Source organism: Schistocerca gregaria, chromosome X (assembly GCF_023897955.1).
Source record: "Schistocerca gregaria isolate iqSchGreg1 chromosome X, iqSchGreg1.2, whole genome shotgun sequence".
Classification (NCBI taxonomy): domain Eukaryota; kingdom Metazoa; phylum Arthropoda; class Insecta; order Orthoptera; family Acrididae; genus Schistocerca; species Schistocerca gregaria.
In genome coordinates this window covers 603,583,471-603,599,461 of record NC_064931.1, presented here as the reverse complement: position 1 = coordinate 603,599,461, position 15,991 = coordinate 603,583,471, and the positions used below count along the sequence as shown (strand labels likewise).

Sequence of the window (15,991 nt, the reverse complement as noted above, 5' to 3'; positions counted from 1 at the left end):
AGTATTGCCATCATGCACACAATTACAATTTTAATAGTGTAATGACTTTTGCAGATTATTGCACAGAGCCGTGGAAGGGTTCATGCTCATTACAGGTAATTTATGTATGTTGGTAGAACTTGTGTATTACATTGTGGTAGAATCACTGAATTCCACTTGCACAGCTTCAATAATTTGTAGGAATAAATTACATACAGAAGAACCATCAACTAACATGAAATGCTAAAGTAGTTAAACCGAAGGTAGGAAGCCTCTATTTAAAGTGTGACAATTTGTAAAACTTCTAACAGGGCTAGTGATATTAGATATGATGTAGTATAGTATACTGTTGTTGTTGACTTCAGTCCAAAGACTGGTTTGATGCAGTTTTCCACGCTATTCTATCCTAAGTAAGCCCCCCTCATCTCTGAATAACTACTGCAAAGTAGATCTATTTGAACCTGCTTTTTGTTGTCATCTATTGGCTTCCCTCAATAATTTTTCCCCCACTCCCATTCCCCCTCCTTTCCCAATACTAAACTCATGATCCCTTTATGTCTCAGAATGTGTCCTATCAACCAATCCCTTCTTGTAACAAAGTTGTGTCACAAATTTCTTTTCTCCTCAATTCTAGTGAGTATCTTTGTATTACGTATGTGATCTACCAATCTAATTTTCAGCATTGTTTTATAACACCACATTGCAAAAGCTTCTATTCTTTTCCTGTCTGAACTGTTCATTGTCCACATTTCACTTTCATACAAGGCTACACTCAAAATACTTTCAGAAAAGACTTCCAAACACTTAAAGTTGTTTTAGATTTTATTAGATTCCTCTTTCTCAAAAATGCTTTTCCTCATCAGCCATTCAGTTATTTTGCTACCTAAATAGCAAAACTTGTCTATTACTTTTAATGTCTCATTTCTTAATATAATTCCTTCAACATCTCCTTATTTGACAATATTCCATTACCCTTGATTTACTTTTCTTGATCATCATCTTACAATCTCTTTACAGTACACTATCAATTCCATTTAGTTGCTCTTCCAGTTCAACAACAAATCTCCAAGTCTTTGTGTCTTCTCCCTGAACAGTAATTCTGTCTCCAAATTAGTCCTTGGTTTCCTTACTTGCTTGCTCAATGTACAGATTGAATAACATTGGGGTTAGGTTACAACCCTGTCTTACTTCCTTCCCAACTACTGCCTCCATTTTGTGCCCCTTGACACATCTGGTTTCTGTACAAGTTGTGAATAATCTTGTTGTGAATAACCTTTCACCTCCTGTATGTAATTTTAAAAAAAGACTGCGTAACATAAGTGAGTAAGCTCACACCTTGCTATTATAATTGGTTAATATACTGTCATATTCATTGATATCTATAGAGATAATTTGTACTTCATAATTGAGTCACACAGAAAAGAAATGTTGTTGGATATCTGTCGAAATTTATGTGAAAGTCCCTGCATCTTTCTTAATTTCAAATGTTCAGTAAATGAAGATACCGTTTGCGTGTTGAATGTCTTTGCCATACCCGTCTATAAAGTGGAATGTGCAGAGAGGAGGTGGGAGAGGGAAGTGTGTGTGTGTGTGTGTGTGTGTGTGTGTGTGTGTGTGTGTGTGTGTGTGTGTGTGTGTGGAGAGAGAGAGAGAGAGAGAGAGAGAGAGAGAGAGAGAGAGAGGGAGGGGGGGGGGACTGTTTATGTATTGAGACACGATTAACCTAGCATTCTTCCTTTGGCATGCTCAGTGGGTGTCATTTCTACCTCTAATAATTACCAGCAGTCAGTGATACTTTTCTCTTAGATATAAGACACACAAACAACAGTTTTCAAATGCTAAAGTAGACAAAAGATTTAGAGAAGAGGTCATAATGAGTAGAGTGAGCTTACACTGTTACCTTATTCATCTGTAAGCTGTCAGCGACATGTCAAATTCTATAACCTTCTTGAAATTGTGTATGTTCGGGCTATCCTTTTATGGAGGAAGAAAAGACTGAACTTTGGCTTCTGTAATATCTTTGACCTTTTTAAAGGGTACTCAGCTCATAACAGGCTTACTGTTTATAGCCTGTGGCATCGATACTTCTGTTGCAGTTAAAAAAGTGTAACTTGTAATTGTGGAGTGTTGCCCAAGACCTAAATCTCCACCAAGATTACAGCAAGGAAAATTATCTATGCACCATGTGTAGTGAGTTGGACCACATAATGAGAGCACTGTCTGAAGTTAGCCACCTTCTTCATGCATAGGCTAACAACAACAGGGAACAAATTGCTGTGAGTACTGCCTGGACTGACCCGGACTCTTCATACCTATTACACAACAATCTATGCAGTCACACAATGAGTGTGTACACCAGGCTGGACAGATGTTCATGCTATTGAACTCAGATTCCCCGAAATTGAGTGGAAAAGTAATGCCATTTCTGCTTGATATGTCAAAAACTGCCCAGCTTCACTTGCAGTTTCTCACGTATACTGAAACTTGAGTATCTGTTCCTCTGGCTTAATCTCTGTTGGTTATGAACTGTAAGAAATATGTGACAGCTGAGGACTACTGTCATAGGAGAATAAATCACATTTTGCCTAAGTATTTTATGATGTCAAAGAGTGCCTTAAACAATAGACATTTAGAACATGTTCTTAATTCAAAAAGGGAGACACACGCAAATACCCCTTGATGTGCCTCATGTCCTCTCTTAAGTGTGTTCCTGGTGAAGAGAATCCTTTGTAAGCATACAGTGCAATACACATAACTGAAGTTAAACATTGCATTGATGTTTGAGAGGAAGTTTCATAGTTTGTGTGCCTTCCATGTTTAGATGCCTCTTGTCTCATAATAATTGTTTGAGGGTTGTTCAGTAAGTAATGAAACACATTTGTTTCCTCAGAGGAAGGTAATTTTATTCATAAGTTAAATATGCTCTGTTGCTCCCCAATCTTTTGGCTATTAAATTATTTTTTTTCCCAACATAATCTCCATTCATTTTTATGCCCTTACACCTTGTTGATCTGAAAACCTGTATGTAGTGATCATGCCATTCTACTGGTGTGCATCTCACCCAAGTTCTTGCTGCTTCACTAAATTCCTCATTATTGAAGTTGTACTTCCTGCATAGTCAGTCCTTCAGTAGGCCAAAGAAGGTGTGATTTACTGGCTGTAGGGCTAACTAGGAAGAAAAGTCCACCAAAGTTTTGTGATCTCATCTTGGACATGCACAATTGGGTGTAGTCTTATGTTATTGTGGAGAAAGAGAAGTTTATTCACATTTTTGTGCGCACAAACATGCTGTAATGGTTTTTTCGTTTCCCAAAGTATTTCTCAGTAGACTTCCAAAATCAGTCATTTGACTGTGAGGGAAGATATCGAACAGATTATTCCTTTCGTTGTCCTAGAAGACTGAATCCATGACTTTACAGCTGATGGTACTGTTTTCAATTTCTTCTTTGATGGAGATATTGTGTGCTGCCACTCTGCAGATTGCATTTTCCCCATTCTCAAAGTAGTGAATCCATGTTTTCTCATCTATGACAATGTTTGACAAGAAGTCGTCACCACCACCAGCCTCATAACAAGCAACCAGTTTGGCACAGGTGTTCCTTCTGCTCTTCAGTTAGGTTCTGAGGAACTCAGTATTCACAAATTTTCATAACGCTAGACACAAACAATAGTGTGGCCACAAAGCCCAAAAGTTTGTCCATCCGTATTCAAGCAAACAACAAACATAGAAACAGTACAATAAGCAGTAGAACACAATCTGAGGACAGGAGCCTGCAGTGCTGTCCTTATACAGAGGATAACCCTGTGGTGGCTGGCTCACGCAGCTGCCATTGGCAGAGCATTTGAGTATAGGGCACTGGCTTCCTGGTGCCACAGCGTATATTGAGATATGATGAACACAGTTATAACTCCCCTCTCACTATTGGGAAAAAGGACACTCATCTGATGTTAATGTTGCCCCAACAGATTACAAATCAATGTCCTCTGCGGTGGGTGCCACAGGTGATGACATTGGCATTGGAAGGAGATTCCAGGCTGGAACTGCTGAGTAGGGGCTCAACAGGAGCAGCTGTGGACACGTGTGGTGAATACCCCCGGCTCCCCTCCCCTTCCCCCGGCTCCCCTCCCCTTCCCCCGGCTCCCCTCCCCTTCCCCCGGCTCCCCTCCCCTTCCCCCCGGCTCCCCTCCCCTATCCCTTCCCCCGGCTCCCCTCCCCTCCCCTTCCCCCGGCTCCCCTCCCCTATCCCTTCCCCCGGCTCCCCTCCCCTATCCCTTCCCCCGGCTCCCCTCCCCTCCCCTTCCCCCGGCTCCCCTCCCCTCCCCACCCCCCGGCTCCCCTCCCCTCCCCTCCCCCGGCTTCGCTCGCCTCCCCACGGCTCCCCTCCCCTCCCCTCCCCCCGGCTCCCCTCCCCTCCTTTCCCCCTGGCTCCCCTCCCCTCCCCCCGGCTCCCCTCCCCTCCTTTCCCCCTGGCTCCCCTCCCCTCCCTTTCCCCAGGCTCCCCTCCCCCCTCCCCTTCCCCCGGCTCCACTCCCCTCCCCCCGGCTCCCCTCCCCCTCCCCTCCCCCGGCTCCCCTCCCCCCTCCCCTCCCCCGGCTCCCCTCCCCCTCCCCTTCCCCCGGCTCCCCGCCCCTCCCCCCGGCTCCCCTCCCCCTCCCCTTCCGCCGGCTCCCCTCCCCCCTCCCCTTCCCCCTCCCCTCCCCCGGCTCCCCTCCCTCCCCTACGCCCAGCTCCCCTCCCCTCCCCTCCCGTGGCTCCCCTCCCCTCCCCTTCCCCCGGCTCCCCTCCCCACCCCTCCCCTTCTCCGGCTCCCCTCCCCTCCCCTTCCCCCGGCTCCCCTCCCCTCCCCCTTCCCCCGGCTCCCCTCCCCTCCCCTCCCCTTCCCCCGGCTCCCCTCCCCTCCCCTTCCCCCGGCTCTCCTCCCCTCCCCTTCCCCCGGCTCTCCTCCCCTCCCCTTCCCCCGGCTCCCCTCCCCTCCCCTTCCCTCCCCTTCCCTCCCCTTCCCCCGGCTCCCCTCCCCTCCCCTTCCCCTTCCCCCGGCTCCCCTCCCCTCCCCTTCCCCCGGCTCCCCTCCCCTCCCCTTCCCCCAGCTCCCCTCCCCTCCCCTTCCCCCAGCTCCCCTCCCCTTCCCCCAGCTCCCCTCCCCTCCCCTTCCCCCAGCTCCCCACCCCTCCCCTCCAATTCCCTCCCCTTCCCCCGGCTCCCCTCCCCTCCCCTTCCCCCGGCTCCCCTCCCCTCCCCTTCCCCCTCCCCTCCCCTTCCCCCGGCTCCCCTCCCCTCCCCTTCCCCCAGCTCCCCTCCCCTCCCCTTACCCCGGCTCCCCTCCCCTCCCCTCCCCCTCCCCTTCCCCCGGCTCCCCTCCCCTCCCCTCCCCTCCCCCCGGCTCCCCTCCCCCCTCCCCTCCCCCGGCTCCCCTCCCCCTCCCCTCCCCCGGCTCCCCTCCCCCCTCCCCTCCCCCGGCTCCCCTCCCCCTCCCCTTCCCCCGGCTCCCCGCCCCTCCCCCCGGCTCCCCTCCCCCTCCCCTTCCGCCGGCTCCCCTCCCCCCTCCCCTTCCCCCCTCCCCTCCCCCGGCTCCCCTCCCTCCCCTACGCCCAGCTCCCCTCCCCTCCCCTCCCCTCCCGTGGCTCCCCTCCCCTCCCCTTCCCCTGTCTCCCCTCCCCACCCCTCCCCTTCTCCGGCTCCCCTCCCCTCCCCTTCCCCCGGCTCCCCTCCCCTCCCCTTCCCCCGGCTCCCCTCCCCTTCCCTTCCCTTCCCCCGGCTCCCCTCCCCTCCCCTTCCCCCGGCTCTCCTCCCCTCCCCTTCCCCCGGCTCCCCTACTCTCCCCCTCCCCTCCCCTCCCCCTCCCCTCCCCTTCCCTCCCCTTCCCCCGGCTCCCCTCCCCTCCCCTTCCCCTTCCCCCGGCTCCCCTCCCCTTCCCTTCCCCCAGCTCCCCTCCCCTCCCCTTCCCCCAGCTCCCCTCCCCTCCCCTTCCCCCAGCTCCCCTCCCCTCCCCTTCCCCCAGCTCCCCTCCCCTCCCCTTCCCCCGGCTCCCCACCCCTCCCCTTCCCTCCCCTTCCCCCGGCTCCCCTCCCCTTCCCTCCCCTTCCCCCGGCACCCCTCCCCTTCCCCCGGCACCCCTCCCCTTCCCCCGGCACCCCTCCCCTTCCCCCGGCTCCCCTCCCCTCCCCTCACCTTCCCTCCCCTCACCTTCCCTCCCCTCACCTTCCCTCCCCTCACCTTCCCTCCCCTCCCCTCCCCTCCCCTTCCCTGCCCTCCCCTCCCCTCCCCTTCCCTCCCCTCCCCCAGCTCCGCTCCGCTCCCCTCCCCTCCCCTTCCCCCGGCTCCCCTCCCCTCCCCTTCCCCCGGCTTCCCTCCCCTCCCCTTCCCCCGGCTCCCCTTCCCCTTCCCCCATACACACACAGTCCACAAAGTATCAAAAAGGAGGAATGACAATCAGGATGCTGGTAGCATCTCAACATTTGGGTGGTGAAACTGTATCAATGATGAAGGCCCTGGCCACTTGGGCAGGAAGCGCTGGTCATGAAGTACCCCACGGCTCCAGCCCAGGCAGTGATGGAAGCCCAGGTGGTAGCAGAGCATCACGGGATGGACTGGCAATGTGCATCGAAATAATGGACCCTGGAGTTGAGGCAGGAGGCAGCAACATCTGCAAAGGGGGGGGGGGGGGGTCCAACACTCACAGCAGGGACTCCCAGTGCAAGCCTGGACAGGTGCCGAGGGAGGAAGTGAAGGCAGTGGTGGACATGCAGCCGTTGCTATGGCATGAGGATGTAGCTGATCACAGTGGCATGCCACCAGCCCATCAGTGATGTGCACCATGCAGAGGTGGCAGCCACAGAAACTGTGGACCACGACCATACTCCACTTCAGTTGGCAGCTGAACCCTCCAACACAAACCACAGCTCAAGGATCAAACTGTGACGAGGGTCATGCTGACAGACAGTGGGGCAGCGTGAGCAGATGCAGAAGGGTGTGTAGCTGGCAACTATGGAGCATCTCACCCAGACTCCAATCCCCCACTGCAGTAAACCTGTAGGAACTCAATGTACTGTCCATTGAAGAGTCTGTGACATACTTCTTCATTTGAACCTTGTATGTGCGAATGAGCTTTTCTGCCTCACTGTTAGATTGGGGGTGGAACAGAGGAGCAGTCACTTGGCGAATGACTTGAAAGACACGGAAATCATGGAAGGTCTGAGACATAAACTGTTATCTATCACAAGTATATAATGCAGTCCTTCTACAAGAAACATTTTTGAGGTGGCCTGAACCATAGCTGCAGCTGGCGTAGGAGGACAGCAGATAAGGTACAGAAATTTCGAGAAAACATCGACAACCAGCAACCAGTAAGAATGTAGAATGGAACAACAACCACTGAGAATGTAGGAAGGGACCTGTGAAATCAATATGAACATATTTCCATGGATGCTGTGATTCAGGCTGTGGACAAAGTGTCACCTGCAGCACTGGCTGTTGTACAGCACACTGAGAACAGGCTGTAAAAAGATGCACAATGCCAGGCCAGAAGAGATATCGATAGGCCAATGACTTGCTGTGAAAGACCACCACCCACAGCTCCAGATGTAGGAACTGAAGCACATCTCACTGTAGGGTGGTCAGGATCACAATGCGGGCGACAGTCCATCTGTAGCTGAGAGACCACCACCATCAAACACCAAAAGGTGGTGACGGAGGGTGAAATAGTGACATAAAGGATCAGAAGCCCTGCCCAGAGGCTTGTCCGGCCAACCGTGCTGGTCCAGTTGAACAACTTGGCACAAAATGAGATTGGCAACAACAGCAGATGTGACCTTGGAGCCAATAATAGAAAAAACTTTGACTGTACATCATCTAAGTGAGAACAAAGGAGCTCATCCTGATCAGAACTAGGACCTGGCCTCATTGGAAGCTGGGACAGTACATTGGCATTGGCACGCTGCACGGTGGGCCAATAATGTATTCATAGTTGTAATGAGACAGAAAGAAGAAGCAACACTGGAGATGGTGTGCTGCTTTGTCAGGCAATGAAGCAGATGAACAGAACAATGAAACTGAGTGCTAATGAGGTGGAACTTAGACCCATACAAGAACACATGAAAAACATTTTGTGGGTGTAGATGAGAGGAAGCACTTCCTTTTCAACTTGGGAGGAGCACTGCTGGGTGGAGTTCAGCATTTTTTATGCATAAGCTATCGGACATTCAGAACCATTCTCATATTCTTGTGGAAGAATGGCCCTAAGGCCATACTGAGAGGTGTCTATAGCCAAGTCCAGATGGTGGCCAGGATGGAAGGTAGCCAAACAAGGAGCAGAATGTAATTTAGATTTCAAAAGTGTAAAAGCGCATTCACAGGCCAGTGTTATAAGTTACAGAAATGCTCTTCTGTGGACGCACCCATCACGATGTCAAGACAGTTGATGCACCCAGAAACGGACATTGTCAGTTGTTTTGGAAAACACTGAAAATCACGTGGGCACTAGCCAAATGGGAGGTGCCAATATTGGTACAACCCAAAGGTCATTTTAATCACAGAGAGCCTTTTCAAATCCTCATCCTATGGAACCTGTAAATAGGTTTCAGATAGATTTACTTTTATTCCAATTGATCTGCAGTGAGGATGCTCTTCAGGATGTAGAACATGTCAGAAAAACAATAATATGTGACAGATATTTACAACTAAAACAAATAAGCTAATGTACCTTCCACAGGTCCCAAGTGGAATGATTCTTTTTTTTTTAACGAACACTACATGAAAGTATCATTTTACAACACAAATTTGCTAAGATGGCATTAATGCACTGAATTTAAAATTGAAAAAAAAGGTTTTATTTATTTATAAGGTAACAAACATATAATAGTACTATTACAATACTTATTTACGATGAACACATTAGTGCACTGAAACAGTGCAGAAGTTACACACACACACACACACACACACACACACACACACCAAGTCTGGACATTGTTCTTGAACCTTTAAGTACTGAAAACATCTCACACAAACAGCTTCAGTTGAGAGAATTCACACTTGTGAAACACATGAACGGGCTGCCTGAACTATGCTGAAGAGACAACTACAAATCTGAAACTTTGTTCATAAATGTTAATAGACTGAGAAACGTGCCCTGTCGTAGGAATGGACACCACTGCCTTCACAGTTCAGCAACACAAGAAGCATGAAGCACTGCCCTAACAAATGAACTCTCACATATGCAAAAATCCATTTGGTTGAAAAGCCACGCAAATAAAATTGAAAAGGAACCCTGCTACAGAAAACAAACTAAGACATGTTAAAACACTAAAAAGGACATCCTTGAAGTGGCTGTTGGAAGTGTAGCATGGGACGTGGCTCAGGGCAAGGGCAGCACGGCACCTTGGTGGGCCGCATGGTGACAGCGGTGTTCGTAGTGAAGACTTCAGGCAACTGTCCATTTATGTAACTGGCTCTCTGTGGGCAGAGCGCCAACTTAAGTGCATGTCTGTGGAAGGAGACATGCGTGGTATCAGATGTGTGTGTGACCATGTGGATGTACTGGGTGATCAAAAAGTCTGTATAAATTTGAAAACTTAATAAACCACAGAATAATGTAGATAGAGAGGTAAAAATTGACACACATGCTTGGAATGACATGGGGTTTTATTAGAACAAAAAAAATTTCACAAAATGTGCGACAGATGGCGCTGGACAGCAAAGCGTCAGTGACTGCGCATGACAATCGTGTATAAAAGTAGCTGTAACGACAGAGAGAATCAGATGTGCCAGCAGTCGCAGCATGTTGATGTTACCTGAAAAGGCACTTTTAGTGAAGCTGTATTATCAGAATGGGGAATGTGCTAGTTCAGCATTACGATCCTATCACCATAGGAAGGCGATTCGAAAGGGTAAAGGTCCATTGACAAATGCAGCTGTGGCGAGAATGATTTCGAAGTTCGAAGCCATGGGTTGTTTAGACAATAGACCCCGTAGTGGCCAACCGAGCACAAGGCATAATGCTGCTGAGACAGTTCAGGAAGAAATGGAGACTGTAGCGGGTTTGTTTATGCACAGGGAAGTCAGTGTTTGTGCAGTTGCACATCGCACCGGCATTCCATACACTAATGTTTGGTTCGCACTGAGGTGTACCCTCTGATGCTATCCGTACAAAATCCATTAGCATCATGAACTGTTACCTGGCGATTTAGTGAAGCGGAGAGAATTTGTGATATGGGCATTTCAAAAGATGGCGGAAGATGACGATTGGTTGAGTAACGTGTTGTGGACCGACGTAGCTCATTTCATGCTTCGAGGGTCTGTCAACACCCACAACTGCAGAATTTGGGCTACTGAAAATCCTAGAACTGTTGTGGAAACTCCATTGCATTATGAGAAAGTCACGGTATGCGTTGGATTTACCACATCTACCGTTATCGGGCCTTTTTTCTTCGAGGAAATGCGTCATTCTGGTTTTGTAACTTCTACCGTGACGGGTGAGAGGTACGGCAATATGTTACAGGATCGCATCATCCCCAGCCTGGCTGGTAAACACCTGCTGGATCGTATGATGTTCATGCAGGATGGCACTCCATCCCATATTGCTAGATGCGTGAAAGATCCCTTGCACGCGTAGTTTTGTGGTGATCGTGTGCTCAGCTACCACTTCTGTCAGGCCTCCCAGGTCCCCAGACCTCAGTCTGTGTGATTATTGGCTTTGGGGCTATCTGAAGTCGCAAGTGTATCGTGATCGACTGACATCTCTAGGGATGCTGAAAGACAACATCCGACGCCAATACCTCACCATAACTCCGGACATGCTTTACAGTGCTGTTCACAACATTATTCCTCGATTACAGCTATTGTTGAGGAATGATGATGGACATATTGAGCATTTCCTGTAAAGAACATCATCTTTGCTTTGTCTTGCTTTATTATGCTAATTATTGCTATTCTGATCAGATGAAGCGCCATCTGTCGGGCATTTTTTGAACTTTTGTATTTTTTTGATTCTAATAAAACCCCATGTCATTCCAAGCATCTGTGTCAATTTGTACCTCTCTATCTACATTATTCCGTGATTTATTCAGTTTTCAAATTTATGCTGACTTTTTGATCACCCGGTATATTAGTGCTCGTGACTGCAGTGTTGTGTACTGTGGCTTTACACCATGTAGTGGCGAGACTGCCAGCCCCCACATGCTGTGGTGACTGATCGCAGCTGGATTGTGCACAGTACCTTGCCTCTTCTGTTTACAGTAACCTCCAAGTGAGGCAGGGGCTGTACCTGGCATGCGAAACATGCACGTAAATGTGGTGGCTGAAATATAAAATGGGCAGCACTACATGCTCAACATTATTGGTATTTCTTCTAGAGTGCACATATCAGTTTTGAGTGATGGTTGCATGAAGGTAGACCTTGTCACAAAGACATTGCTGTTCACTGCGCAATACAAGGGGCCTGGCCATATTGAGGAATGAGATTTGTGTTTTTACTGTATTTGTAAATGTATTTCAAATAAAATAGCTACAGTTTTTAATGTAATTTTATTAGATCCAATTTTCATTTATAAATTCTTAGTGAAGGTAATGATAAGAATCATACTACAGAAAATGAAATACGTATCCCTAAAGTGGCAGTCACTTGTCGAAGAGCAGCCATATAAAAGCTCACCAGACTTCACTATACAGAATACACTGAGCAGCTGATGTGGTTACCTGGCAAGTTGATGTCTCAAGTTGACTATTAAATATCCTGGTGGAAATTATTTGTTAAATAATGGTATACTCATACTCTTATTGTTAATGCTCTAATGTCAGGAGTGACATATTATGTGTTCTTGTTGTAGACTATCTGAGGATAGCTAAAATGTTGAATTGGGTTATAGCTGAATAAATGAGATGCAGTTGTGACTGATAACAAAGTAATTATACAACAACTATCTATCATTGTTGCTGTCTCATCCCCTGAAAAATAAAAATATGTTATGATACAATAGTGGCTAGTTCGTGCATTGTTTTGTAAGTGATCAACCAGCCATTCTTTCTTTAAATTGTATTTTTGTCTGTATTCAGTAAATCTTTCAGTATTTTACAGCACACATTAATACATCTTCTCGATAGCTAGCAGTGATTTGTCACGTGAACTTGATTAGTACTGTGATAAACTGGCAAAGGTTTTAAATGAATTTTCTGTTCTGTTTCCCATCTTATTCATTCATCCCACCTTCCAGTCTTCCACTGCAGATCACAAATTCTGTTAATGTATTTATCAGCCAACTTTTCCAGTCTCCTGATTTAGAGGAATGCTTGGTTAGTAAAAATACACAAAATTCTTTACCTACATGTCCATTTATCACAAGTGATGTTAGTTGCAAGGTAAGTGATGAGGATGATCTTCCTACTTCAAACTAATCTTTCTGGTATTCTCCATACCAGCGCAGCATATCCAATATCACAAAGCTATTACACTGCTTTTGAGGAAAATCATATATTGTGTGTGTGTGGTGGGGGGGGGGGGGGGGCGGCTATCTGACTATTGGGGCGTCAGAAATCTATACAACCATCTGTAGACTATGCTGACATTATTTATACATTGTTTGACAAATTCTCCACTAAGGGCAGATTATTCAGTCTCTTGGGTTTATAGATTGTCATTACCTGATGATGTATTTGAATGAATTTATTTTAAATTTATAATTCCACAATGTTTTCTGTTTCAGCCTTTTTATGGTGGAAAAGTAAATGTTGTAACATCAGATGTAAAGAATGAAACTGGAACTATTATATGCAAGATACAGGGAGAATGGAACAGCCATTTTGAATTTACTTATCCTAATGTAAGTAATTGATATAATGTATGAATTAGCATCATTTCAGAATTAAGCTTCCATCTGAACATTTAGCTACTTCATTTGAATAATATAAATTTTAATTAATAATAATTACCAGTAAAGACTACATTCAGTAACATTATATTTTGCGGTAACCTGGAAAATGAACTGGGAAACAATCCTAGCCCATGGACTGTGAATGAATGCTTTAGTCATATTTGCATGTTGATCACTTTCCTTTGCATTAGTGTTTTAATTCTCTGGTATTTTCTTACCACGTTAACAGTAAGTTCTACCCTGTAAGAAACTCTCTATAAATATGTAAGAATAAAGGGAAAGAAACTTGCCTTATAGTAGAGACATTGAATTGTCTAAAGATATATAAATGAGGCTGAGAAATTTGCTAGCTTTTTGAGGAAACCTTTTTCAAGTGGGAGTACACACGTGTGCTACTGAAATCACTGTACTGGGAAGGGAATCTGAAGGCTGGGAGGGAGGCAGCAGGTGCATGGGATAGGAATGGGGAATGAGAGGTAGCAAGTTTATAGGATAAGAATGGGGGAGTGATAGGCAGCAGATGCAGGAGATAAGGGGGGGGGGGGGGAGGGGAGGGGGAAGGAGGAACAGCTGGTGCACAAGATAGGAATGCAACACAGGCATCAGTGAGCTCATGGTGATGATATGGATGAATGGATTGGGAGGAGGAGACAGAGAAGATGAAAGTGCAGACTGTGGGGAAGAGGATGTGGGTGCAAGACGAGTGAAGTTAGGGTCCTGAGGCAGAGTGGAGGTGGGTATGAGGTGGAAATTAGTGGCGATGAGGCCAGAAGGATTACAGAAATGAAGGATGTGTTGTGAGTATAATTCCCATCTACCTAGTTCAGGAAAACTGGTGTTGAGGGGGAAGATCCAGATGAAACGGGTTGTTAAGTAGCCATTGAAATCTTACATGTTGACCGAGCAAGGTGGCGCAGTGGTTAGCACACTGGACTCGCATTCGGGAGGACGACAGTTCAATCTCGTCTCCCGCCATCCTGATTTAGGTTTTCCATGATTTCCCTAAATCGCTTCAGGCAAATGCCGGGATGGTTCCTTTGAAAGGGCACGGCCGATTTCCTTCCCCATCCTTCCCTCACCCGAGCTTGCGCTCCGTCTCTAATGACCTAGTTGTCGACGGGATGTTAAACAATAATCTCCTCCTCCTCCTCCTCCTCCTCCTCCTCCTCTTACATGTTGTGCTCGGCAGCATGTTTGTCCACTGGGTGGTTAACTGGGCTCTTGTCCATAGTTTGGCAGTTGTCATTCATTCAGGTGGATGATTGGTTGGTGGTCATGCCCACATAAAATGTTATGTAGGACTAGCAGCAGAGTTGGTATATGTGATGGCTGCTGTCAGAGATGTTCCTGCCTCTGACAGATTTGGATAAGCTTGTCACAGGACCAGAGTAGGATGTGTTGGTGGGTGAAGTATGAGAGCTGGTATGGCATAGGGACGGACCAGAGTATTGTGTAATGGATATGGTTTAGTGGTTCCAATCTGAGAAGATAATCGATGATTTGCTGATTAGAGGTAATAGCAGAGAAAATGCAGAACCTTGAGGTTGTACTCTGAGATGATACTTTGTGTAACTGTAGTGTGTAGGTCTGTAAAATCCCTAGAGCTAGACCATCATATTAATTTTACCTTTCAGTGTAACACATAGCTTTAAAATGTTATTAAAGAAATGGTTTTCTCTCCTATTCCTTGTATTTATTTTGTGATAGTCCTTCCAGATAGTAATATCATTGACTCAAATTATCAAATACTTATAACAAACTGCTGTGCTATTTATCAGTGCAAGTGTGTCCAACAATCTACTTAATCAAATAATTTCTCAATAATTGCAGCTAAAATGGAAAGCCACATGTTATATTCCTTTAGTTGCAGCATATGCTTTCTTGATTAGTATTGGTTGAAAAAAGTGTCTCTAGAAATTTTTGTGTTTATACCAATAATAATAGTAGTAGTAATAGTAACAATAATAATAATAATAATAATAAATGTATTTGACATCAGTTCTTCTGAATGTGGCAATTTTTCCAGTTTTTGGTCACATTGCATTGTCATTTTTATGAATATGTCAAAGTTCTTCACCTGAATTTTCAGAATATGTAAAAATTCTCTCATAGTAAGGAAACAAATTTTACTTAATATTCAGCAGGACATGGTAAAAAAAAAAAAAAAAGAGACATTTTACTGGCAACATTTTTATTATTCAAGAAATAATAACTCTTCAAAGGTGTGAAAAGGATTATTGTTAAGTAGTTTTTTAAGTCAAAATTTAAATTTAAGTGCTGAAATAGTTAAAACAGCAATCAGCAATGCATTTGCTAATCGAATTCTGCCAAGCAATGAACTCCCACCATACAGCTACTGTCCTGTGGCTATAACTATGTTATTTTTCTTTGGTTCTATTCTTACATACATTAGAGGTAATAGTTAGCTGCTGTCTTCTGCTATAAAACTACACTTAATATTAGTCAGAACCAACATATCACCATCTACACCTAGCTTCTCTTGGTACAGTCCTACATAATCTCATTTATTTTCTGCATACCAGCAGTCTGTTTCATTGACCCTGGAAATAGCCCATATTTCAATTGTTCTTTTTGCTGTTATTGCCTCTTCGGTAGAAAATCTGAATACTAGTTTGCTGCAGCTCTCCACTTCTTTCTATCATGTGCCAGTCTCTTCATAATTACATCAATCTGAATCTGCTTATTCAGGGTGTCCAGTGTCCTGGAAAATCTGGAAAGCAGGGAAAACGTAGGGAAAGTTTTTGTTCTGGAAAACTTGGGGAATTTTTGCATTTTGTCTAAAATCTCTGGAAAAGGCATGGTGTCTCATATGATTTTGGGCAGAGGCATTTGCTTGCCTTCTCCTTGGCTCAATGTCAAGGTGCAATAAGCAGTAATGTCTCTTTCACTAAAGCTCTAGAGTTCTCCAACACTAGTTACTTTGTCTCCTGTATATAGTACAATATCTGTGGTCACCCAACCATTTCCATGATCATATGCTTCCAGGTTATCCAACATAAAATTAAACACAGCTCCACAAAACACCGAAGGGCTGTGCAAAAACGGTTGTCCACTCACTGGTTGAGCATTCAACTCAACATCATCTACAGCTGTATAAAATGTTAGACGAGAACGTCTTTTCCCTACT

At 46.1% G+C, this 15,991-nt stretch overlaps 1 protein-coding gene across 14 annotated transcripts in view; it reads left to right on the top strand.

Annotated features, from left to right (window-relative positions):
• LOC126297783 (oxysterol-binding protein-related protein 11-like) overlaps window positions 1-15,991 on the top strand; it is a 181,463-nt gene that overhangs the window by 141,365 nt on the left and 24,107 nt on the right. For all 14 annotated transcript variants that reach the window (XM_049988973.1, XM_049988968.1, XM_049988974.1 and 11 more), the window contains one exon: window positions 12,676-12,792. In XM_049988973.1, the coding sequence (XP_049844930.1) occupies window positions 12,676-12,792 (117 nt within the window). The remainder of the gene's footprint in view (window positions 1-12,675; window positions 12,793-15,991) is intronic.